At 32.9% G+C, this 27,290-nt stretch overlaps 2 protein-coding genes across 13 annotated transcripts in view; one reads left to right on the top strand and one right to left on the bottom strand.

Moving 5' to 3' along the window:
* LOC124955654 (disheveled-associated activator of morphogenesis 1) overlaps positions 1-22,410 on the bottom strand; it is a 28,972-nt gene extending 6,562 nt beyond the window's left edge. Inside the window, exons 1-2 of one of the 10 annotated variants that reach the window (XM_047510391.1) lie at positions 22,289-22,410; positions 2,264-2,371 (exon numbers count right to left, since the gene is read on the bottom strand). In XM_047510391.1, the coding sequence (XP_047366347.1) occupies positions 2,264-2,305 (42 nt within the window). In that variant the 5' untranslated portion in view covers positions 2,306-2,371; positions 22,289-22,410. Of the gene's footprint in view, positions 1-2,263; positions 2,383-3,182; positions 3,399-3,720; positions 4,007-5,697; positions 6,011-9,792; positions 9,820-16,760; positions 17,250-22,288 lie in introns of those variants that run through there. The other 9 variants (XM_047510388.1, XM_047510393.1, XM_047510384.1 and 6 more) reach the window with 9 other exon arrangements.
* Positions 384-27,268, top strand: LOC124955655 (kinesin-like protein KIF6). Of its 3 annotated transcripts, XM_047510396.1 has the most exons (13): positions 22,988-23,744; positions 23,826-23,941; positions 24,028-24,102; positions 24,167-24,209; positions 24,481-24,585; positions 24,677-24,816; positions 25,201-25,317; positions 25,479-25,610; positions 25,692-25,826; positions 25,883-25,979; positions 26,061-26,319; positions 26,411-26,518; positions 26,634-27,268. In XM_047510396.1, exons 1-13 carry the CDS (start codon positions 23,679-23,681, stop codon positions 27,185-27,187), a joined length of 1,947 nt encoding a protein of 648 aa, XP_047366352.1. In that variant the 5' UTR covers positions 22,988-23,678; the 3' UTR covers positions 27,188-27,268. The 3 variants fall into 3 exon arrangements, 1 of the variants encoding a protein (XP_047366352.1); XR_007102928.1 differs by lacking the exons at positions 22,988-23,744; positions 23,826-23,941; positions 24,028-24,102; ... (8 more) ...; positions 26,411-26,518; positions 26,634-27,268 and adding exons at positions 384-1,332; positions 2,171-2,390; positions 2,467-2,671; positions 3,112-4,317; XR_007102927.1 differs by lacking the exons at positions 22,988-23,744; positions 23,826-23,941; positions 24,028-24,102; ... (8 more) ...; positions 26,411-26,518; positions 26,634-27,268 and adding exons at positions 388-1,332; positions 2,171-2,390; positions 2,467-2,883.
* Positions 27,269-27,290: the final 22 nt, after the last annotated feature.

Below are 27,290 nucleotides of genomic sequence, written 5' to 3'. Positions count from 1 at the left end.
GAGTCTTAGGAACAGGTGGAAGATAAATAAGAACAAGAGAGAGAGAAAGAAAGAAAGAGAGAGAGAGAGAGAGAGAGAGAGAGAGAGAGAGAGAGAGAGAGAGAGAGAGAGAGAAGTATCATTACGATAATTAGACTGCCACATTACTATGTCAAATTAGCATTAATCTTTGAATAGCAAGTTCAAGTCGATTCTAAGAAAGTTCTTCTCACTGGTTTTTTAGATTTTTTTGATATTAACGCTTTTTAATATGAATTTAATATACTTATTTCATCTTTTTTTTTCTACTGTTATTATAATTTTAGCCAAGTTCAAAACGATATTACAAAGTATTTTCTTAATTTTTTACATTTGGTCTTACTTATTTTGCCGTCTATATTTTTTAATATATAATAAAGTTGCTATATTTTTTGTTATTTTGTTCTTCTTTGTAATATTTTCTTTTTATAAGAGGAAATTTCCTGAATCGTTGGGAAAAGCAGTCATGCATTTTTTTATTCGCATGGGAAGATTCGTTAGACAGAAAAAATAAGAGTTAGAAGAAAGATAGGATGGTAGATATACGATCGTTGGATGGTCGTTCTACGTGGACACGCCTCGAGGCACTCACCTAACGTGAATCCACGGTGCATCGATCTAATAGAATTTACGGATCACATGGGATCCATTCAAGGTCGACTGGCCTTTGCTTGAGGTCAACGACGCTTTTTTCCCTTCTAATTTTTTTTCTTTCATTCGAGAGTGTTGATTGAAAGAAATACATTGTTACATTTATTGAGTGATGTTTCAAATTATTGAACGATTTATATTTTTATAATTATTAAGATATTTTTTCACTGATTGTAAAAGAAAAAAGAAATTCAATATCCCTTGCAATAATTTATTTGTTTGTTTATTTAATTTGTCAAAAACATCTGTTAAATACTGATTAGAAAATGACTTGACTGATTAGAAATCAATAATTGAAAATCTATTATTTCAAAATATTGTGATTACGATTGTATAAATAATTGTATAACCTTCCGTAATGATATCATCGAAAAGCATAAAATTCGAAGAAAACTAATTTATTTACAAGTGTCGTCCAGAAGAAATTTGTATAGAAAATGTTTGCCGAGTTGTGACATTGGAAGGTCTCTCAAGGTGTTGTGGACTACGTGCTGAATACATGATTTTATCCGACTGTTTATATTGAGTTCGACCGAGGAGAAGGTCGAAACATTGAATTAGTTATTATCGAGCTTTACACAAGGAAGGAATATTCCTTTCTGAAATTCAAATTTAATTTTACAATAGAAGATGGTTATTTTCTTTAATTACGATTAGACGAAGGTGAATCAACTAAGTTTGTCTCTCTCTCTCTCTCTCTCTCTCTCTCTCTCTCTCTCTATCTCTCTCTCTCTCTCTCTTTCTATAAGATAAGATAAAAATCATTTGTTAAACACGTCTACAAACTTGTTTCTTTTCATATCTTTTCGACGATTTATCTTCTTTCTCTTCAAGATCATTCAATGATAATTCGTTGCATTGTAAAAAGATAAAAAAATAGTAAGAGAAGCCGCATAGTTTGTAGTTTAAGTCAGGAATGCGGAGATGCATACCAAGATACTACAACGTAATAGCGTTCTAGAAAATAAATGGATACAAAGAAAAAGAAGAAGAAGAACATTGTGAAGAGAGTATCGATGAATTATCGACCAAGATTCCATATGGATTTTCTTCTTTCAAAAAAGATTTTTGAGAAGAAAGAAAGAAGGATGATACATTTATACTCAATCGATATTATGTTGACATAATCGTCAAGTCTTTCGATTATTTCATAAGTATCTATTAACGATAGAGAGATGAGAAAACATTTATTAGCATGCTATACTCTATGTCATTATATATTATCAGTAGTTATCTTATATGTCGTACTAATTATACGTATACTAACATGAATGATAAATTTGATTTATATATGATATATCGTCGGAAACATTTAACGTTTATCATTAAATGTTTCGTGATATTATTATTATGATGATAATTTACACACACACACACACGCGCGCGCGCACACACACACACGCGCGCGCGCACACACACACACACACACACACACACACACACACACACACACACACATGCATACGTATTTATTTATTTATTTATTTCATATGATGTGCAGAAAGAAGATAAAGACGAAAATAAATAAAAGGAAGAGGAAAGTAAATGAGACGTTTCTTAAGTATATTTATAGGAAGGAAACTCATGTACTTACTTGGAGGCAACCGCAAAAAGACTTCTTCACTCTCGATGGCATCGTTTGACAGCGGCCGACAAACTCCTTCAGTGGTTGTGGACTCTTTACAGGACAGCTCGGAATCCTCTGAATACAAACAACATAAGTAAAACATTATAATAATAAATTTTTATTAATCCATTTTTCTCAGAGACAAAGAATAATATTCCTATAAATTTTAGGCGTTTTTGATATTGACAGAAATTAGTTTCGAGTTAATAGAGTTTAGTCATGCAAAGTGTTAAACTTTGTCAACCCGATTGAAAAATCAGGACTAATTCGAAATCGATGTACTTGTTTGAATTGGCATCATTCTTATGTCAGGATACGCTGTAGAGGAAGGAGAGAGAGAAAATAAGGAAAATGTCGTGTTGCGGAATCGTTAACGTAACGTTACTTTTTCTTTCACTTTTCTACGATATACAATGAGTCTAAAAAGTACACTTATAGATTTCTTTTTAAATGCATATTTCTTTTATTGTATATTTTTTCATTAAGTAATACAATTCTAGTATCAATTTTTTTGTTACTTTTTTCTTTTTTTTTGTGCGATGTATCGAACAGATGTATCGAAGTGATAATAAATTATTATTTATATTTTATATTGTATCATTTTATCCAAGATATGCATGGTTATAATAATATATTACTTTATAAAAAGAATCTACAATACAATATGAAGAAACAATACGACATGCACATATAATAAATTTTATAAAGTTTGAAAACTATAAGCAGATTTTTTGTCTAATTCATAGATATTTTATAATTAATTATAAAACAAAAAAGTATAAAATAAATAAGTGTAAGAGAATACTTTTTTTTAGACATACTATATACATATACATAACAGAAAGAAAATATGATTCGTCATAACTATAGTGCAAAGCACGTTCACCTACTACATAAGAAATCCATCGACGTGGAGGCGTCACGGGTTCACCGTAACTATCGATATCTAGTTCCTCATTCGAAGCCATTGGAAGAGATACACTTAACAACGTTTTTTTTAACACGATTTTGTCGAATGCTCGACACTGACTATGAGCTTCTTCCGAGGCATCGTCAAGCTTATCGCGCTAATTTCTTATCTCTTGAGTGAAAAAAAACGGAAAAATATATACGAAGAAACCAAATGTTAGCAGCGTTTGCGATTTAGTCTCAAGATACATAGTTTGCTAGTATGTATATCAAGATATGCGGAAAGGTAATGTCCTTGAGCAATATCGTTCGATATCAAGATACTTTTTTTAATGATCTACAGATTCTAAGAAACGCTTCCAATAATTTATTAAAAATTCCTCTCTCTCTCTCTAAACCGGAACTTCGAATGCAACATTTGCTATTTTAGATGACACATCTGATACGTAAATTGTTAAATAAATATATATACATAATAATCGAATAGTTTATCATCGAATTTCTATTATACATACCTTTAAATATTTTCTTCCTATATTAAATTCGCATAGTAAATTATAGAGTAGATCGTATTAGACCAGTCAATGGAATTAGAAGCACGATATAGTCTAACCTTTAAATCTTTCGATTGAAACACTATTGATTGACTATGATATATAATTACGATTAGGTTAATACTCTACTGTTGGAAATAAATTTCCCAAGGTTTTAGCAGGGTAATGAACGTCCCTGCCCCTTTCGTTCGTTTCCTTTTTGCAAAAATATTCACGAGACAACGTTGTTATTCGTCATGCAACTGCGAACTAACAAACGAGCTTTCGACTGGAAATAGAAGAAACAGAAACGAACAAGTGAAAGATAGTGACGAAGAAGAATGGAGGACTCGCTTCTTAATTTCAACTTGTCTCAGTCTATTATTATTATTATTATCGTCGTCGTTGTTATTGTTGTTTTACGAAGTATTTACGAAAGAGTAAACAAGAAATATGTGAAAGACAAAAATAATAAAAAAAGAAATTAGACTGAAAAAGAATATTATTTTACATTCCAAAGACATTATTTATATTTGCGTTATCATAGTAATTTTTTTTCAATACTACGTTCTATCGTAGAATCGAGATATTGAAGGAAACGAGAGTATCGGAAATAAATACCTGTTTGTACGAAAGATCGACCGATCGACAGATCAATGAAATTCGTAGAAACTTTTTTGTTACCGAGAAAGAGAAAGAAAAGGATAAGAACTAAACAAAAGAAGGATTTGACTCGGAAATAATATTTTTTAAATGTTTTGTAAAGTTTAAGAATCATTTGTACGATGTCGCGTGCCAACTGACTATCCAATGATGTCTAATGTTTTACAGTTATTCATTTTTCTTTGTGTTCTTTTCTAACTTCTTCTTTGTCATGTTAATTCTTCAAACAAGAGAGTACACCTGGGCGAACCTAATAGCGGTCGTAATAAAACGACAAATGTATATAACTTTTGATAGTATTTTATGTTATCACTTTGTTATTAACTTATATAAAGAATACATACAACGAGTTAATTATCAAAGTTTGTATATTTATATATTATTAACAAAAATTTTTGACAAAGAATTTTAAAAGGCATTTGACAAAAAAAAATCTATTTTTGTAAAATTATATACATATATGTAGATTTGAAGTACTGATCTAAAAAAAAAAAAAGAATTATTTAATAGATGAAATTGATTTAATTAAAACGCTACGTCGACAGAAATGTCAACATTTTCGTATCACGACCAACCAGGACGAGTTTTCACTCGTAACTTTCGCAACTCGTAACTCAAACGAACGCTTCGATAATTATTAAGAAACAATGGCTTCTCCGAATTAAATTATTCGTCTTGTATATTAATCATAGATATATTTTGTAACGCATCAGAAAGTATATAAGTATATAAGTACTTAGTATGTATGTGAAACGATATGGCTCCTTCGCACGTTCGAAGGAGTAACGTGATTTTTTACGTAATTTGCGATTGGCCAAGCGAGAAGTTTCCTGCTCGTTCGTGTCCTCATTCGCGTGTTCGTATAATGCAACGTGTGTCTACATTTATTACTAAAAAAATATCCACGACATGGAATGTCAATGACAAAAGAGGAAGATGTAGAAAAAGAAGAAGACACTTGGAATTAAAAAAAATGGAGATTCAAAAACACGTTTTTACTTTTATCTCCAATTAAAAGATCTTTCCTAAAATATGATGTAAAATATGTTTCTAGCGTCTACGCAACGACTCTCTTATTAAAGGCTTACGTTAACTGAACATTTAAATGGCATTAGTTAGAATTAAATTTAATAACGCGGCACGTTAAACGATAATACAATTAGGACACGAATTAGATGTTATTTGGTTTGAGCGAATGTGTTTACTCGTTGTCAAGCGAACCTCTCTGGGGTAATAATTTCACTGTATTCCAATTTTAAATGATAGAATTCGATTTAGGAATAGTTATAATATTACCAGATTGAGCTTGCCCATTTTTTCAAGGACAGTTTCCATGTTAAATTACACTTTTCCTTTTGGATAATTGTTCAAAACACTTCACGATTAAAATAATAGTTTTATTCGTTAAATCACATATTGGATCATGTTTATTCTTCACTCGTGATGATTTTTAAATTGATTTTTTCGTCCTATCGAGTCTATTCATCGAGTTTTCTCAATGATCGAATGATTAAACTTCTCCAATATCTAAAAGAAAGCGAGGAGAAGAATATCGGAACACCGGTTCGCTCGCGATCGCAGCTTCGACTGCCAGGTGAAAACACAACACCTCTCGAGCAATCTACAGGTGGTTCTCCCAGGTCTCCTTAAGAAGGAAGGGGGGACCTACTTCGACTCAGAGGACTCTCCTTTGATCGAGAAATAACTAACTATGTAGTTACTTCTTTAAAAATGTTACTGACCTAAAAAATGTCGTTTGTTAACGAAACATTTTATGAATAGGAAAATTAATTCTTTTTTTTTTCAATTTTATTTCTCTCCAAGATGCTAAATGTCCTAAAACAAATTAAATCGAAAGTAACTCGAGTTTCGTAAAAGGTTAGTTAAGCGATATCATTTAGCGAATCGTTGTTGTCCTTGTTCGCCTCAAGATACCACAGAAGTCTTGCATCGGAATGCAATCTTGTCTCTTCTAGAAGCCGCCGTTGGTGCCGTTGCCGCCGCTGCTGCCGCTACTCTCGCTACCGCTGCTGCTGCTGCTGCTGCTGCTGCTGCTCCTGCTCTTGCTGCTGGATACGACTGGTTTTTCAAAAAGAAAAATGAAGCGTACGACTGCTGCTGGATATTTTTTCCGTCCCTCGTCTTCGGATTAGGAGACACGGGGAAAGAGAAGGGAAGAGGAGAATGCTGGAGGGGAAAAGGAACGAAGTTTATTGCCATTCCTTGTAGTGGATCGTCGACCTTGACGACGATTCTCATCGAACGAATGAGAGTCTCTTCCGCGATATACGGAAATTGAGTCACGAGATCGATCGATCGATCCGTTTATGCGAACTTTTGTGGTATTTTAATGGGTGTATATAAAGTGAGCTAAAAGTCCTTAGATTTAATCCGGAAAAAAAATTAACCTAAAAAGTTCTGAGAAAAAAGAGTAAATGATTTTTCTAATCTCCTAGGAACTTATGGTCCACTCCTGTACTTTTTTGTTTATTAGCGTAGGAAAGAAACTTTTTAATTCCAAATTGTTTGTTTCTTCTTATGTAAATCTCTAGAGATATTTAAATACGTTTAAGTATTCATATCTTTCCCCTGTGAATCGGTGATAGAATATACCTATAGTATTCTCTGCTTGTTATAAAAGGAGACTAGTAGGAGTTGAGGGTTAATCCGACAATCCAACCTTGTAAAGACTCTCTTATTATGAAAAATATCAGTAACAAAGTTAATCATTCTAAAAACATGGTCTTCTATTAAATATAATTTCACGGAAGATCATAAAAGTATGGAAAGGAAAAATGAATTTTAACCAAAGTTCGAGCCAAGTTTGATTTGCGTTATGATCGTTCATCCGTTAGATAATTTACACATGTTACATGGACGAACGATCTCTTAGAACTTATTCAAAGTCGATTAGAGCTCGAACGATCAAAGTTCTATGTTCGAGACATCATACTTCTTTTTATTATATATATTTTCTTCTTATTTTTAGGCTTTGAGAAATTCTCGAAAGTAAAGAGAGAAAGAGGCACTTTTCATACGGAGATCTCGATTGTTCGCTCTTATCATGTCGATCCCTTTTCGACCTTGGTTGGTCGACTTGTAGAGAGAGAAAGAGGAAAGGGAGAGAGAAACAGCGAGAGTGGGAGGGAGAGAGGGAGGTAGAGAGAGAGAGAGAGAGAGAGAGAGAGAGATTCCAGTACTTTCGTATACGGTGTTTAACGGCCCACCATTTAGAAACCGTTCGACGTAGTTTCCTTCCTTCTCTCTGTCCTTTTATACGTCCTTCTGTATGTCTATACAAACGTCCGTACGTCCTCCTGACCCGACTGAGATTTCTCTCTCTCTCTCTCTCTCTCTCTCTCTCTCTCTCTTTCTCTTTATTCGGACTTCGTTTCTCCATCCTCGTCGCTTTTCTACCACGATCGTTTTTATGGGTCGAGCATAACGGTGAGATCGAGTCGAGTTCATGGCACGTCTGTTCATGTTATATCGTTAAGTGTCATAGGTCAACACTGGCACATATTGAAATCGATTACGTTCGACTTGGATTTAGTTTCTATAGATTTGTGGCATTTATTTCGATCTCTGATTATTTCTGTTTAGATGCTATCAATAGAAACGTATCTATAGATCTCAGATTTTCCTTGAATTTGAAGAAAGACGGAAGCGGAATTTCTCTTGTCTGTAAGTCGTTTCTACCCGCATAGGACTCCATGCGTGACCTCTTGATACTGATACCGGTTTCACTTGATTATTTAGACAACAATTGTGCATTCCTGAGCGATAATATTTAGATACCAATTGAATGGATTTTTAATTTTTCATTTGTTGGACATATTTCGAACAGTTTTTATTAAAACATTTCATAAATAATCTTATTGAAAATTGTAAATGCTATCAGACATTCTAATTTCAAATTAGTCCGAAATAGTTTTTGTTATAAATAAATATTTTCATTCGAATTTAGATTTTGTTTTTTATATACTTGGATAGTTTAGGACATCGAACAGTACGAAATAAAAATGCCATAGATATTTTGCTGAATGAATTATCGATAAAGTGTAGTTTATTCAAATCGAAGAAGTTTAGTTCGTTTGTCCTTTGAAGATTTTCGAATAAGAAGGAAACAAAAATCATGTCATACCGTATCAAGCACGTTCGATGTGGTGTCAGAGCTCGAACGGTATTGGGCGTAGGTGTTTAAGCGTGGGCTCATTCATAGATCGCTTCTCTATTCCATTCTCGTTCGTAACTCTCGTACCGTTTCTTACTAGTCGAAGGAACAAAGAACTCTCTCTTTCTCTCTTTCTCTCTCTCTCTCTCTTTCTCTCTCGACTTACGAGGCTTTTCTTTTTATTTTATTTTGTGAGGATTTTGCAAAGAAGATCGCAAACTTTTAAACGTAGAAATTAAATATTCGAAAGTTTCAATTCTCCGAGGCCGAATAAAGTCGTGTTGTTCCTTCCGCAGTGGCGTGACGCTTTTCAACGTATCTCGTTAACCAATCCGATCGATTTTCACCCTTTACTGACAAAGAGAATGTTGTACTGTAAAAACTACGAATTTTGATGGTTAAAACTATATGGAATATTGTACGAGCGAATGTACGCAAGATGTTTCAAATTTATAGGAATTCTTTAAAAATTTTTAGACGTCAATATACTAAATATTTTCACTTTTAATAATAAATGTTATCATTTATAAAATTTTAACCCAAGGAGATAATAAATATACTTAGAGTGAAGTATCCAAAATGTAAGAATGTTAGTCGTTATTAGAAATCAGTGTAAAAATTAATTTCTATAGTTTTTATTTGATATCAAGTGATATTGTAAATTTTATTTATTCTTTTTTTATACTTATAAGTATATGTATATATAAAATTATATATATACATATACATATACAGTTGAAATTTGACGATAGCATAATTTTTGAACGACAATTTTTTCAATTCTTTTAAGAGCTAACGCTAGGAGAACATACGTTAAATAAGAGAATACTTTTAAGAATACAAGCTACGTAAGAATACGTCTTATCTCTTTATCTCTTTTTCTTTTCGCATAATAATGAACATATAGTAACGAGAAGAAGCTCTTGCAAAAATAAAAAGAGCATCATCGTCGAATGATCAACGTGCCAAATCGCAAGTACACCTGTTGTTCGATAAAAATCGTGGCACACTGACCCTAGTTGCGTTTTAGAATAAATTTAGTCGTGTGGCGTGTTCGCCATTAACGGTGCCGGACCGTTCTCGCTTATGGGAGACGCATTTTAATTTGCCAGACGTGAACGAAAAGGTCGAACGTGTTTCTTCCTTTAAGTTTCTCGAGAGACATTGTTTTATTCTAATCCTACTATCGTGCCAACGAGATTCTAAAAAGCACATACCTATACGTCGTTTAGTTCTCTTCTTCTTCCTCTTCTTTTTCTTCATCTGGATTCAAGTTAAACGTTTCTCCCGTTGAAACGATCCCGTTAGAAACGCCTTTGCAAACTTGGATCTTTTAAACTTGTTCGTGCTTTTTCTCGATCAAGTTAAATTGTCATGGAATTCTCGTATGAATTTAACTGAAGATTATTATTAATAATATTGGAGTCAATTTTGTTTTTGGTATATATTATAAATATTTTAAAGAAATACGAAGATAATATTTGATCAATTTTCTTCGTTAACAATCAACAAACATGGTCATTTTAATACTTCAAAATAAACAAAATAATTATATAAAAAAATTGTTCTTATTGACCAATGGCCCAATATAAACGTAATATTTATTTAAAAAAAAAACATAGGAAATACTTGATCGGTTTATATTAAAACTAATATTATAGATACTAATATGATAATCAACGACTAGTTATTCGCAAATAAGACAGATTTCGAACAAATTCATTATTATTAATTATCAATAAGGAACACACAAAGTAATAAGAGTATATTATCTTTTGCTTTTTTTTCAAGCGACAGATAACTACCGTTATTCGAAAGTAACGATTCTGCAATATCGTTACAGGACAGCGTCCAAAGTGAGATCAGATGTGTGCATGCATACATACATACGTACATACATACATACACGCGCATAAACCTCGTTCCTGCATAAAACAGTCTCGACAAGAGTTTTCTATTATCCCACAACCAAATTCTTTTAAGCGACACTTTCCTTTCAGATTATTTCCTAGCTTCTCTTAATTTTTTCGAAATTTCTTACCTAATCATCTTGTTTTTCTTATCGTATAACTTTCACTACAAAACTTTACACATCGAGATTATCGTACTGTGACGGAATGTTCATATAAGGAAAAATCAATATAAGAAGACGATGACTTTAAAGAAGGTCACGATGTTATGTATAATGTATGAATATACGAGGACGAATGAGAGATAGACAGAGAGAGAGGGATAGAGAGGGAGAGAGAGAGAGAACAAGATCATATCTCGCTATGTTATTATTTTTAAGATCGTCGTTTCAAGAGACTTCTTAAGAGATATGAGTCATACGAAAATCAGTTCAAGTTTAGATGTTACATGGTTCGGTTCGCTCTTTCGTTATCTTACATTTATATATGTATATATTCATAAGTAAAAATTTGAGAATTTTGCAATTAACTTCTAATTTTATACGTTTTCATATATCATATTAATGTTTTCTTATATTTAATAAGCTATTATCAAGTATTGCAATTTTTGTTAATATTATAACAGAATTATGTTATATAATTATATATCAAACATATAATATTATGATTTAGCACACATAACATAATAAATTTTCTCTAATTTCCTGATCATATACGAAGAGAAAAAATTAATGAAGGTAAATAAAACGAACTACCTGCATGAGTATGAATATCGTTAAGCTAGAAAAATCTCGGCACACTGACCTACAAATGGCGAAGAAGAAGAAGAAGAAGAAGAAGAAGAAGAAGAAGAAGAAGAAGAAGAAGAAGAAGAAGAAGAAGAAGAAGAAGAAGAAGAAGAAGAAGAAGAAGAAGAAGAAGAAGAAGAAGAAGAAGAAGAAGAAGAAGAAGAAGAAGAAGAAGAAGAAGAAGAAGAAGAAGAAGAAGAAGAAGAAGAAGAAGAAGAAGAAGAAGAAGAAGAAGAAGAAGAAGAAGAAGAAGAAGAAGAAGAAGAAGAAGAAGAAGAAGAAGAAGAAGAAGAAGAAGAAGAAGAAGAAGAAGAAGAAGAAGAAGAAGAAGAAGAAGAAGAAGAAGAAGAAGAAGAAGAAGAAGAAGAAGAAGAAGAAGAAGAAGAAGAAGAAGAAGAAGAAGAAGAAGAAGAAGAAGAAGAAGAAGAAGAAGAAGAAGAAGAAGAAGAAGAAGAAAGAAGAAGAAGAAGAAGAAGAAGAAGAAGAAGAAGAAGAAGAAGAAGAAGAAGAAGAAGAAGAAGAAGAAGAAGAAGAAGAAGAAGAAGAAGAAGAAGAAGAAGAAGAAGAAGAAGAAGAAGAAGAAGAAGAAGAAGAAGAAGAAGAAGAAGAAGAAGAAGAAGAAGAAGAAGAAGAAGAAGAAGAAGAAGAAGAAGAAGAAGAAGAAGAAGAAGAAGAAGAAGAAGAAGAAGAAGAAGAAGAAGAAGAAGAAGAAGAAGAAGAAGAAGAAGAAGAAGAAGAAGAAGAAGAAGAAGAAGAAGAAGAAGAAGAAGAAGAAGAAGAAGAAGAAGAAGAAGAAGAAGAAGAAGAAGAAGAAGAAGAAGAAGAAGAAGAAGAAGAAGAAGAAGAAGAAGAAGAAGAAGAAGAAGAAGAAGAAGAAGAAGAAGAAGAAGAAGAAGAAGAAGAAGAAGAAGAAGAAGAAGAAGAAGAAGAAGAAGAAGAAGAAGAAGAAGAAGAAGAAGAAGAAGAAGAAGAAGAAGAAGAAGAAGAAGAAGAAGAAGAAGAAGAAGAAGAAGAAGAAGAAGAAGAAGAAGAAGAAGAAGAAGAAGAAGAAGAAGAAGAAGAAGAAGAAGAAGAAGAGAAGAAGAAGAAGAAGAAGAAGAAGAAGAAGAAGAAGAAGAAGAAGAAGAAGAAGAAGAAGAAGAAGAAGAAGAAGAAGAAGAAGAAGAAGAAGAAGAAGAAGAAGAAGAAGAAGAAGAAGAAGAAGAAGAAGACACTCAAAAGTAACGTCCTTGATTAGGAATGTTTCTAACTTAGGCGATTACTTTTATACTAATCCGTAGATGCATACGTTTTGATAAATATAATATATATATATATATATATATATATATATATATATATATATTATATATATAAAAACAAGATATGTATAACGTTGAAAAGAATTTAATCATATTAAATACATTGATACTTAATGTTTATATTTATCAGCCTAATGGTAAATAATCATAAAGAAAGGCCCACATGATATACATAAGCAGTCTTAAACAAGCTCTTCTCCTTCGCACAATCGACATGCATTTATCGTTGTTGGAAAGCGATAGGAAGTTGGAAGAGAAGCCGACTCGTAATAATGTTAGATCTCTTTCGTAACGATGTTTACTGCAATGGCTTGTGTAAATTGAACGGGTTTAGAGAGTCTTCCGTGAAAAGTAATATTTAATTTATTTGTTAGTAAATCTTACTGAAAAGTATCATCCACATTTAAATTGTTTTTACCAAATTATTTTTTTGAATAAAGAGAACAAAATGTTTCGATAAATGTAATATTTAATAATTTTGATTATTACAATTCATATAATTATTATTATATGAAATAGATTTTTTTTTTATTAATGTAATCGATACTGATGATCGAGAATTGTGTACATCTCTCGGAAAATTTCAGATCTAATTTTGTTGTTTTTAGTAAAAAATTAGAAATAAGCTATCCGTTTCAATTAGAAGTACTCTAAGAAGGCCAAAGTATCTTTTCCAAAGAGGATCGATTCTCCTTCTTTAAAATCTACCCTGTAAATTCCTCATTCTACCTCTTTGTCTGTCTTTCTCTCTCTCTCTCTCTCTCTCTCTCTCTCTCTCTCTCTCTCGTTCATCGATTCTGGTGGCCCTACCTGCTACCCGAGACTCACTGAGAGATGATTTAATTAATAGGGAACCCTTTAAGTATCGAAGCATCGAGGGTTGATATACAGTATAAGATTACCTCTACTCGTCCATTATTGGATTCTTAGTATATGTACATATACGTTTGTACAGTGAAAGTGTGCAATAAACTTGTCTTCTTTCAAATACGAAGCTCTTGTGAATTTAAAAAGATCATTAATGATATTTGAGATAGTATTTTTATTATAATTTTTCAGATTTGTCCTTCTTATTATCAGCAGAAAATGATATCATTAATGTAATTGTTATTAATTTAGTTTCATTTTATATATCATTTATTTCATTCGTCATTATTTAGCAACTAAACGTTACAATTATTGACTTTCTATATATATATTTAAACGATACATTGTATATTATCGATTAGATTTAGAACGTGAAATGAATCCTTTATTTACGCGTTCCGTTCCAGAACACGTATTTACGAATCATCCTGTATTTTTCCATGCGATCTCTCGCGTCCCAAAATTCCAAATAAAAGTCAGAACGTGCGAGGAATGTAAGATATGTGGATGAAAAATTTGGAATAAAGAGACATCACGAAAGAGGACATCGAAAGAGGCGTGGTGTTTAACGAACTAACGAACCAACTGCACAAAATCATTTTTATCAACTTTATCTCTTTACATACAAACTTTCTTCAAGGTTCGTTATACCTAAAGAGAACTCTCCTCGCCTCTTTCTCTTTTGCAATTTTTTCTTTTCCAATTTTTTTCTCTTTTTTTCTTTGACTCACTTATCGACACCGATAACACGTTACATTTCGTTGAGATTTTCGAAGATCCAGGGCGATGCAGTTCGTCTGAAGAAAGAGAGAGAGATAGATAGATAGATAGATAGAGAGAAAAGAGATGGGAGGTGTAACCCGGTTACACCGTAATATTAAACACCGATTTGCCTTTCGAGAGACGACATTGCATTTACTTGGAGACTTTTATCGACACTTCTGAAAATGGTCATGGTCTGATTTTCCTTACTTCAAAATTTGTTTATCAAATTAATATACTTTTTTTAGAGACGAATATCTAAATGCATTTTTATGAGAATTTTTAATAATTAAATGGTTTTAAATGGAAAGTATGTCACAGTGAGTTTATCAAAGAAAATGAGATTATTTTTTGTTAATTTTTCTTTTTAACAAAAATTCCTTTTAAGATATTAACAAGTAGTGAGATCACATTAAAAATGTACTTACTTAAATCGTTACATGTTAAAATATTATTGGCTGCGATAAATGATAGTAATATATATAAATATTTGTTATTTATAATTAAATTATATACCTATATTTCTACAATATTAACTATGAAATATCATATTTTGTGAGTTTCAAAGGAGAATATAAATTAGTTGGGAGAAAATATTACAGTACTTTCATTGTAAAATTTAAGTAAAATCGGATCACACTGACCATTTTTGGAATAACAAGCTATTTAGTTTGAAAAGACATCTTTAGCACTTCCATCTTATCTCCGTTTAATAGTATTTCTTATGTTTTCGCTATACGATAGTTATGCTTTTGCACGTATGTATTTCGGAGTCGTAAAAAAGAAAGAAGGAAAAGGGTCATCGATTAAAGACTCGTTTGTTCGATAAAAGAAACTCTTTCCGTTTCTCTTTTCTGTTAACTTTATATCTCTTTCCTTTTTTTGTTTTTAGTATATGTGACTCTCTCATATCGAAAATATTTCCTTCCCGAGATACGTAGCTGCAGATTCATACATACGCACTTACGCACACACGTATATAGAAAATATATATTAAATATACTATGAAGGCAATGCGCTTCTATTGAATAGGAACATGTCTCTGATAGATGAGCCCCTGAAAAACGGATCCTCAATCATCATGCCGAGCACGTAGAAAGCGACCGGGTCGCCAGCGTTGATTTACGCATACCGTTACACGTGGCATTGATTGAACTAACCAAAAAATCGATGTATACAAGATTTATACGTGTGTAAGTATGTAAGTACATAAGTATGTTCATAAGTTGTTCAAGTTTCCCTTTTAAAACGTTTCTTAAATATGTTACAGCTTTCATTGAGTCATTATCATTCTCATAAAAGATCCTACTAATGTTTATGTACAAATATAATATTTTAGAAATCATATTTATCTACGCATGAGTTTAATATTAATTTGTATGTACTTTTATAATACAGGCTGTGCCGAAAGTTTGTAGATGATTATAAAAATATCTATGTTAGACTTTTTTCGAAAATTGTAGTCTAGGCTTGTAGCTGGGGTAACAATATGAACTGAGAATTAGCCTGAAAAGTTTTCAAAAAGAGTAATTGATTTTTAAAATCATAAAATGAAGAAATTTTGGCGCTCATCCTGTATATAAATTATAGAATATTTATATCACGTTACGTTGATAATGACATAGCCCAATGGAATAATAAATGAAGTGGACACGCCTTAAAGTGTCTTCGATCGTTATAGAAAGGGTCGAATGCCTCGGAAAGAAAGCAAAATGAAAGGTCATAATCTTTGTATATGTATTTTCTCTTCCATTTAGCAAAATGAAAGTAAAATGAACGAAACTTGATAAAACATGTTGTAGAAATAAATACGACGATTATAACGTTTTCATTAGTGAATTTGTGAATGCAATTAATGCGTCGACAACGAGATCTAGAAAAATGTAAAATTATATATCGACGTTGTAATAATGTAATTTCTTTTTAAATATATCTTTACGATTATCACCGATGTCGGAGAAAGCATAAAGCAAAAGTCGCGACGAAGTCGTTTTAATACATATATAAATACTTTGATATTTTTATACCGGTATCGTTTAGAAATAACATACGTTTGAAATGTTTATTACCATTTCAAACTATAATTCCAATAGTTTAACGTTACATAAGATCGTGTCAGTTTATAGGTAGGTTTTTATTAGTAGGTAAATATTTTGGATAAATTTTAAGACATGACATATCGATAAAAATTATGCAATTTTTGTATAAAACAATTTCTCATAGAATATATTTAAAACTTATCCGAAACTGGCACGTTACTCTGATATTAATCCTAAGAGAAGCGCAGCTTCTTTTTTCTCTCCCTCTTTCAAGGAAAAAAGGAGAAAAGAAAGATCATCGTCGACTTCCTGTTTCGAATTTAATCGAGCTTGCCACTTTCCTTTTCATTTCAAGCCCGCGGTGTGTCTTTAATTACTGCAACGTCACATTGTCCTCATCTTCCTGGTTTTCTGAACGTTATATAAACAATGTTTATGATCTTTGATCATTAGTTAGATATAGAAAGGTCGATCTTGGTAGATTCATTGATAGAGAAGAGATTATATTTAATTTTTACCTTAAAAAACATGAGTTATAGAAGTTGCACGATCTTCTCGAACAGTGTACTTCTTCGTTTCCTTATCTTTCAAGATCACTGCACATACACATAATCGCGCACATATAAACATAAATACAAATTGGAAATTAGGTCGATAAACACAAATTTTTTTACATCAGACTTTACTCGTTCCAATGAATCTCTCATTTGGAGATTAATTGGTCATTTTTCAGACGAGACATTGATCGAATAATCGATGACTCATAAGGAACGCGTGTAACAACTTTGTCTCGTCGAAAGTCTCCACGTGGCTCGTGATCTCAACTGCTCTCTCGTATATCCTTCCTTTCGATCTTTGCTCGGTTCTCTCTCTCTCTCTCTTTTTCTCTCTCTCTCTCTCTTTCTCTCTCTCTTTCTCTTCCATGAGTGTGCGCGCGCGCGTAACGATCGAACCAAGGGTAAGTCAGTGAGCACGATACCCTACGACTTACTCAGCAGACCCTCGTGGACCAAACATCTGCTCTCGTGTGGACCTCCCCCACTGCTGCGTCGACCTACCAAAGCCCTACTACAGATCCTATATTCACGCATACACACGTACATAAACTCATGACTGAACTTGCCCTTTTTTAACGTGAAAATGTCGACAAAAATTCATTTTTATAAGCAACGATTATACGAAATGATAAAAGTAGAAATTTTTATTAGAAAATTAAATTGGAATTATCAAAAGTATCAAGGAAAATATCATAAATATAACAAAAATATCATATATATAAAGATATCATATTTATTGTTTCGATTAAAAAATAATTATCACATTTACTATACTAGATCTATTTAAAAGTTGTAAAAAAAAAAACATTTTTATATCTTATTTATCAATATTTGATTAATTCCGACATAAAATGATTCACCACATATATTATTCCAATATATCTAATAATAAAGTCATAACATATAACGAAACTTATTTAAGAATCAATTCGATCCGTAAGTATATACATACATAAGACGAATAAAGAAATGAAAGATGTAAAGAGGACCGGTCTTATGTTAACCGGAAATTCGATGCTAATTCGATGCAGCAAGTTCAGCACCGCACCCTTTGAACCGCTACATACATATATACATAGGTATATAGTATGGTTTGTGCCCATAGCAACGCGTGGCATCGTAATAAGAATGGTTTCACGGTTTATTAGGGACGGGTCAGTCGTAGTGCCGTTTGGCTAAATGCATCGCAACACCATAGAGAGAAAGAGAACAATGAAAAGGTTAGAAAGGAGGTTAGCTAGGAGGATCTTCAACTCAAGTTTTTTAGTTTTCTTTCTAAGAGAGTAAGTATGCGAATGTCGCTACATAATTCGAAAAGAGAGTGCTTGAGAAGTGCGTAACACTTGATTACAAGCTTGAAATTGTAGTTGAAGAGAGAGAGAGAGGGAGAGAGAGGGAGAGAGAGAGAAAGAGAGAGAGAAAGAGAGAGAGAGGGAATTGGACTCCCTCAATTGGTAGCAATTGACGACAATTAGGGTCTCCCTGACTATGTCGATCCGTGATTTCACATTGAATTGTGAGAGTAACATGGACGATGCCTTTGAATTAAATACCATGTCCCCTCTTTTTTCTTTTTTCTTTTTTTTTTCTTCGAGAGATTTTGTACTTTGTAAAAAAAGTAAAAGAGGGAAAGAGAAAGGTTCGATGTCCTTGATGGCGATTTTTCCCAAGAAGGGTTGATGCTTGCTAAGACGCAAGTCTCGCCGTGTGGATCCCATAAACGGAGATCCGACTTTCCGAGAAATCACAGAGCCAGATTCCTAAGGAAGAAGAAATAATCCTGGCAGCGGTATTTGTGTTCGATGTCCGAGGAGACAAAGGAAAGATACTTTTCGAGGAGAATTTTCAAGAAAATATGTCTTATTTATTAGAAAAAGACAGAAATTTGTATCGAAAAATAGAAAAATCACTTCTTTTTCAGATCAATCGTACAAGAGTAATTCATGGTACTATATCATTCTTCTGGAATACACCATAAAATCGTTGGTGAGTCATTTAATGATGAAATTTGTTGGAAATATAAACGTACGTAATTGATAAGAAGACGTAATTGAAGATAAGCAAAAGTTTCTTGAAAGAGATCTATTGTAAAACAGATCGTCACCTTTCCAAGTTTATCGTTTTGGTGTACACGTAAGCGTTCGTAAAGTATAATATTTTGGTAGACCGTATAGGCCATGACTCACTCCAGAGAAACACTCTCGAGCCAGCCGTTTTGTCGCGGTCCATTTCTAAAGGTACATTCGCACCAAGAGAAGTGTCGTAAGGAATCGATAGTCGATTGAATTAAGTCCAAGATAGTGGACTTAAACTTTCGATCTTTAACTCGGATGTAAAAATTGTATTTTTCTGTCATGACTTGATTAGAAGGAGATCTCTTAGAAAATTTATAGACGATTTAAAAGATAAATTTTAGTTTCGGACGATTGTGAGAGAAGCTTAAGGAGGCGCCGAAGCTGACAGCTGCGGTGAATAGGCCACATGGCGCTCTTTGCTCTCGCATCGAGAGATGCAGGGAGGCCTATCGATTTTATCGCGTCGTTTCGCTAACGAATGGACGGTCCGTTGATTAGAGGGCACGGCCGTTTTATCGGCCGATAGTTATTGACTAGTCTTCCTCTCTCCCTTCTCTTCCCTCCCTTGAGCGATCGAGAGGGAAAAGATTCGATCGTATTCTCGTTGAAATCGTTTTCTTAGATCTTACGAGCGTTCTCCTTGCAGCGCATTATTATTTTAATCGCCCAACGATCGCCAACACAGCGTCGTTGACTCTTTTTTTACTAGACACATTCAGACGCCAGTTCCATCGGGATCTGTTCATTTTTTTCCTACGAAAATCTACGAAGCGGAAAGGCATGCCGAGAGCAAGAACCGATCTATGAGCTGAACATCTATCGTTCTTCTTTCTATCCGTGAAGAAGCATCATTTTTCTATCATCTTTTTTTATTTGTCGATATTTTCTAAAAACGTATATCTTGTATTAAATTCTTTTTCAATTAATTCAGATATAATTCATTTATATATATATATAGATGAAATTTCAGTTATTCGTATTAATTTAAGGATTAGATGCGTTTATTTTTCGTGCAATAGAAAGAATAGAAAATTATGCGTCTCTGGGTTGCATCTGCGGATGAAAATAATGTTTTCAAGGTAATATTTTTCGATTTACAAAAGCTCAGTCGACTCTTTTCAAAGTCTCTTTCGATTCGACACCGTTTATGAGAACGAGCATCTGTGTCGCTTCGTCGGAGTCATTCTAAATATTTAGAGAAAGTCTTTGCACCGGCTCATCTCTCATAAACCACGTTGACAACGATGACGACGAGCGCGACGACGAGGTTTCATACTATTTCATGGAAATACGAAAGCTTCCCCTTGATTCTTTATTTCAAAAAGATTCGTCTTCTTTTCGTCGACACTCTTCACCAGTCGATAATTATTTTCGGGGATATACATATGCACGTATATCTACGAATATGCGTATAACACGTATACATATATACGTATATATATGTATATGCGTATCTTTATCGAGCCAACACGCCCTTAAACTTCGATCGTCTAAACTGGTATATGACATCAGATATTGAATAATAGAATCATTTTGAAATTTCTATGTGAAATATGCGTTGTTTCCGTTAATATGACCTAGAATTGCATTATATATATTTTTCGATTAATTTGAAATTAATCGATCGATCGATTGATTTGGATTAATATCGGAAGTAATTGCTCTAATCTCTTAATCTTATTTCCAAACGAATATATCGTTTAAATCATTTTGATGCGGAGTGATGATAAGAAGTTATGTTCATATGTAATTTTTAGGCGAATAATTTATCTAATCTTGATATTATTTCTATAAAAATAGATTTGCAACTGTAGATTATAGATAAAAAAGAAATATCTTGTCGTAATATACTACTTCCGGAATGGAACAGGAAACAACGCGAATGCCTTCTTATCCCCATTGAATTTTATTATCGCTCGAAGAGTCTCTGCTTGCGGTTGCTAATCCGTAAAATCGATAAAGTGTGACGCTCGATAACTGTCATTTGCTATATCCCTGAGGTCATTCGATTTGTGTAAATTCTAATACAGGTCATGTTCCTTTTATCGTCACCAGAAAATCTTTTTCTTCATATCTCATTCATCATTTCAATTTTTTAATTTTCATTAATGATTTTGTTCTCGTAAAAAATATAATTGTTTCTTCACAACTGAGACATAACTGTCGGATGTATGCATATCTACACTACATCGTCGTGCTAATTAATAATATATATATATATATATATATATATATATATATATATATGTATATACATATATGTATATACATATATATATACATATATACATACATATATATATATATATATATATATATATATATATATATAATGTACATTTTGTCATCGTGTTAACTCGAATCTCATCGCGAAGAGCGAGCAACGGTGATGTTACATACATACATAAATACATACATACGTTTGATTCTAGATGTACAGTTAGGTATGCACTTGATGCGTTGCGTTTCAACGGCTATCTCATTGGCGCATTATCGCGCACGATTCTATTATATTATTACACCTATCCTATCTGGTGAACGTGAACGAGAAGATTACGTAGACGAAGGAAAGAAGCAAAATATTTCTAGTAAATGATCCTTTTACATACGCACTTTCTCGTGAAAATGAAAAATAATCAAAATAAAATTATAATTCATTAGGAATAGTTAATTCTTATATGTTATTAATAACAAATTAATTATAAGATGATCCATTGGCAAATCGCAGACAATTATATAAGATGAAGTAGAAGGAAGAGAAAGATCGATAAGAGAGTAGTAGGAAATTATAAAAATTAAAAAGAAAAATAAACTTAACATCTCGGTCTGGGAGAAAGGAGAGAAGGTGCGGCTTAATTAGAGGAGTCGTTTTCGCGCCGGCTTTGCATTCCCATTTGCCGGTCTGCTCGGCCGTTGCTCGCTAAACGGGATTCCTTTAAAAATTCTCTCTCTCTCTTTCTTCTTTTACAAAAGTAACGACAAAAGAGTCTCTTTCTCTTTCTCTTTTTCTGTCTTTCTGTACGTAGGTAGTCAGTGACATTTTCAAATGTCAACGTAATCTCTCGCAATACTCTAGGACGATTCTCAGATAAAAAAAGAGAGAGAAAAATAAAAGATAATTAATTTGTCTAGAAAATTTATGCCACTAACATATGTGATATTGAATCGTATCAGTACATGATACAATGATACTTGAAACGTATTGGTAATTTTCTTCATATATCCAAATGAAGCGTCTGAGGAAGTCTTTGGAATTGTTTTTCTTTTTTTTTCTTCTACTGTACTGATTTATTTAAATGTTTTGTATCATTAAAGGTAGGATCATGAATGAGTTGAAGACAAGAACTTTTCGGACAAGGCAAAAAATATTAAAAAACAGAAAAAAGACATAGATAGAAAGTATTAGTAGCCTACCTGATCCTCCGAGTGTCCACGATCGTCCCTTTAAAGACGAAGCCCCATCGAGCAGAGAGAGAAGAAACGCATTAAGAAGAAACTGGTGAAGATAGAGGAGAAGAAGAAGAAGAAGAAGAAGAAGAAGAAGAAGAAGAAGAAGAAGAAGAAGAATAAAATCAGAGTCTCGCGATCCTCCAGGAATAGTCGCGCGGGCGTAGGCGAGTATCCGCCCTTCGTGAACGACGCAATGATGTTTCGAGAAACTTGCCAGGAGAATCCATTCGCAATGGAAACGAGAGAATGTTCTTTGGAGATTTTAGGAAAATTCAACAAAATTGATTACATGTTTTCTCTTTCTCTCTCGTTCTCTTTATTCACTTCTTTCTCTTTCTCTCTTTCTCTCTCTCTCTCGCTCTCTCTATTCACTTCTTTCTCTTTCTCTCTCTCTCTCTCTCTCTATTTCTCTCTCTCTCTCTCGCTCTCTCTATTCACTTCTTTCTGTTTCTCTCTCTCTCTCTCTCTCTTTCTCTCTCGATTTTGCTCTCTCGATTTTACTCTCTTTCTCCAAGTTTCTCGTGCGACTCTTTTCGTTGTGTGCGCGCACCGATCAATAAGAGACAAAAAGGCACATGTCCCGTAGCCTTCTCCGCGAGAAACCTTCTTCGAAAGGTTTGAGAAGGGATGCGCGGATGCGCGCGAGGCTCACTGTTCGCGACGCTCAGTTACTCGCGAGAACAGAGCGTCGAGGCACTTATTGCGCCGACGCCGTGACGGCGCGACGCCGACGCCGACGCCGAAGTCGCGATGCTGTCGACGTTGCCCGGGCGACCCTCTAATTTCTCCATTCCTCCTTCTTTTTATCTCCTTATCTCGGAAATTTCACGATGATATGTCTCGAGATATATTTCTGTTCTGTCTTGAATCTTTTATTTTTTTGTCATTTTTGTTCATTAAGAAATTTCTTCTTTTAATTATTTTTTTTTCTTTTCATAGGAAATATACATATGTAGGTTTTCATATTTCTTTTTTTATTTAATGAAATAACGAATAAGCTTAAGGCAATCTGAAAACATGTCGAGTCACATTAAAGTTGAAAGGATTAATGTAGCTTTTAATCTCCAATGATTTTATTATGATTGACTCGTAACGTTGTCTCAATATAGTTTTTAATCCGAAACGATAGAATTTAGACTGAATTTTGTAAATTGTACGCATTTAAATCGATCATTGATACGATCGAATAATTCCTTTAATTCTACACTTAAATCAATTATATTAAATATTAACCAATGATAGAACCGAACCATCTTGATAATTATTCTTTACATTTGGAATAAAAAAAAATGAAATAACCATAATCGATTGATCGATCCTAATTTCTTACAAGTATTGAGGTTATTTAAACAAAATGGATAGAGACGTTATCAAAGTTTATGCCAGATTAAAACCAGAAGTAAACCGCGATAATCTTACGGTATTTACTTAAATAAATATTACAATGATTGAAAGAACGATCTCTGTATATCTTTGTCAAATATCTCTTTTTTTTTTTTAGAAATATCGTATACTTCGTCGACCAAAGGATCACAACAAAGAAGATTTTTTGGTGTTACTGGCGCCTTTTAAAGACGACAAGTATATCGATCATCGACCCGAATCATGGAAGTTTTCGTAAGCAGCACCTTAAAAAAAAGAAAAATAAAGGACACCTTTCGGTATATTCATACCTAATAAAACGAATCATCCTCATGCATCAGGTTTCACCATATCATCGAAGAAGAAGCGAATCAACGAGATGTCTTTGAGGATGTTGGTCGGCCTGTGATCGAGAGGTGAAGAGAATTCCATTATTCCATAAATTTCCTATTTATGCTTGTGTATCTTCGTTTATTAAAGTGTCCTTGATGGTTACAATGGTACTGTCTTCGCCTATGGCCAGGTAAATCGATGATCTTATTTATTTGAAAATAATCGTAGAAAGATATAGAAAATGATGGATACATTTCACTAAATTAAATAATATGAAGTCATCATCATCATCATCATCATCATCATGATTATTATTATTATTATTATTATTATTATTATTATTATTATTATTATTATCATTATCATTATCGTTACCATTATCATTAATATAATCATGTTTATTAAAAAATTTGATCGATTTAATCATAATCGCAGATAGGTGAAGGTATTTGAATTTATAGACAGGCAGTGGTAAAACTTATACGATAGCAGGTGAAGTTTCAACTAGCAATAGACAAGGTATCGTACCAAGAACCTTAAGTTATCTCTTCGACGTCATTAAGATGGTATAGTTCTTTTCTCAGTATTATTCAATAGTTTTAAAATGATATAACGATTAAGGCCAAATGCCCTGTAACGATACGATTAACTTTGCAGCATCCGGAAAACGTTTATTCCGTGGACGTGGCTTATCTGGAGATCTACAATGAATACGGTTACGATTTGCTCGATCGAAAGCAGCAACAGCAGCAGCAACAGCAGCAGGTGCAGCAGACTATGCGTTTGGAAGATTTACCGTAAGTACGGGCCTGTTTTCTCGTAAAAGGGCTCCTCTCTTTCTCTGTGTATCGACATTCCGTAAGAAACCACTTCGTTGAGATCCATTTAAGGCTCTTTGCTAGATCTATTCCGAGAGTATGAATATGGAGCAACCGGTGGTGGAGCAACTTGGCATGCGTCCTTTTGCTTCCTTCTGATCGAATCTCGAGAATTCCTTCCTTCTTTTATTGCGTTTCTTACCCGATATCTATGCGTGAGAACTCGGTGAAGAGTCGAATGTACAACCCTTGTCCTAGTTCTTTCTCATTCTTGCTTCTTTTCTTCTAATGAATCGTCCATCTAGATGATAAAGCGTTCGTTGAGCAATATTTAATGCTTTATTGTCTCTAACGTTTCTATAGACGCATCAGCATTCAGGAGGACGAAAAGGGAATACTGCATCTCAAGAATCTGACCTTCCACAATGTAAAGAGTGAAGACCAGGCGATGGACTTATTCCTTATTGGCGATTCTCGCCGGTAAAAATATATTTCATATTTATCGACTTTATTTTTATTAGTAATTACACGTCAATATTAACGTCTGATAATTATCGAACGATATACTTGTCGATATGATATTTATCAAATTTTTGGTCAATTTAATTTTTCCATTCAAAAATTCTTATTCATTTTATCAGCGTTACAGCTGATACTCCTACGAATCCACAGTCATCGAGATCTCATTGTATTTTTACCATCGTCGTATCGGTAAAGCACCTTGGAGCTAGTCGTTACAAGAGAGCCAAGATGCACTTGGTCGATCTAGCAGGGTACTATCTTATCATTGGTTAATATTTTGTCTTTTGCTCCCTGCATAGAGGCAACCTGTTAAACATGTGCGTTGTTTATAGATCCGAACGAGTTTACAAATGTGCGATCAGTGGAACTGTTTTGTCAGAAGCGAAACATATTAATTTGAGTTTACATTATTTAGAACAAGTTATAGTGTGCTTGAATCAGGAAAATTCAGGTCACATACCTTACAGGTACATTTGAGTCTAGATTCATTAGAATTTTAATAAAAGATTATTAACGTTCGTAGAAATTGTTTGCTAACTGCTATTTTAAGAGACAGTCTCGGTGGAAATTGCGTGACGACGATGTTGGCTACTTTGAGTATGTCTTCTACCAATATTCAGGTATAATTTATCTAAACGTATTTTCATTATCAACGTTGGAAAATCATAGAGACGAATGAAAATCAATTTTATAATTGTCAGGAAACAGTATCAACTTGTAGATTTGCTCAAAGAGTCGCTTTAGTTAGAAATGATGCTAAATTGATACTAGAGGATGATTTGAACGGTGAAAATATACTTTTGAAATTGGAGAATGAGAAGCTTCGTAAACAAATCGAAGAGTTAATAAAGCGAAATGAAAACTTAAAGAATATGTTATCTTTGCAAGAAGATAGAGATGATTTTGAAAAAAAATTGGATTATTATAAAAATTTAGTGATGCAACGAGATCAAGAAATTTGTATCTTTTTTCAAAATTATTAGTTTTTTTTTTTTTTTTTTTTTTAATTAAACACAAATTTTCTATATTTATCCGTAATTTTATTAAAAAGCTGTCCTACTAGGTTTGTTAAGAAAAGCTAGGGATAAGAAAAATCAAGTGGAAGGTAACAATGTAGAAATAAAATCTAAATTGAAGTCCAAAGCGAAAGAAAGTACAGGTAATTAAGAATATTATTTCAATTAGAAATAAGAAAATAAAAAAGAAAATTATATTAAAACGAATGATTTTAGTCGAACGTTTGTCTAAGACGTCAAAATTATACGAAATTATAGAAAAATCTGGCCATGAAAACGATATACAATTAAGAAAGGAAATAGATTCCGACGAGTTATGCAAACCAGAAATAAATTTATTACAAAAATCATCAGAAGAAAAATCGAAAATCAAACGAAACATTGAAAACTTAGATATTACTCGTAATAGTAAAAATGAGCATGATTCGTTGAAGAAAGCAAATTCGTTAAAAAAATCGTTAGGCGTGAGTAATAAAGTAGAAGGTAATCCTTTGAAAAATAATAGATTGATATTAGAAGAGGAATTGGAAACAAAAAAGATCGATACAAATTTATACGATGATTCAATTTATTCGCCTAATTTATCTTCGAATAGGGCAGTTACCAATAAATTGCCTGATTTAATAATAAACGATGCCCTCGTTAATTATCCCAACAATAATAAACTAGAAACACAACGTTTACAAAATGTTATAAAATACAATAAAGTTGATAACGATTTCGAGAAGAATTTACCATTGACAGGTGATCCAGAGATTGACGAAGAGATCATCGCATTTTATAAAGCTAAACGTTCTGGTGGAATTTATTAATGATTTTTTTAAATATTTTGTATTATTTTTCGCTAAAATATAATAATAAATTCATTAACAATTAATTTATGATATAAAGGGTTAAAGATTATAATTTATAAGG

Source organism: Vespa velutina, chromosome 19 (genome assembly GCF_912470025.1).
Source record: "Vespa velutina chromosome 19, iVesVel2.1, whole genome shotgun sequence".
Classification (NCBI taxonomy): domain Eukaryota; kingdom Metazoa; phylum Arthropoda; class Insecta; order Hymenoptera; family Vespidae; genus Vespa; species Vespa velutina.
This window is presented reverse-complemented; position numbering and strand designations above follow the sequence as displayed.

Bases quoted from the DNA above. Each gene is read 5' to 3' on its own strand.
- LOC124955655 (XM_047510396.1), top strand. From the start codon at position 23,679: ATGGATAGAGACGTTATCAAAGTTTATGCCAGATTAAAACCAGAAGTA. The intron at 23,942-24,027 runs GTAAGCAGCACC...CTCATGCATCAG, and splicing joins CCCGAATCATGGAAGTTTTC to GTTTCACCATATCATCGAAG. The intron at 26,519-26,633 runs GTAATTAAGAAT...ACGAAATTATAG, and splicing joins CAAAGCGAAAGAAAGTACAG to AAAAATCTGGCCATGAAAAC.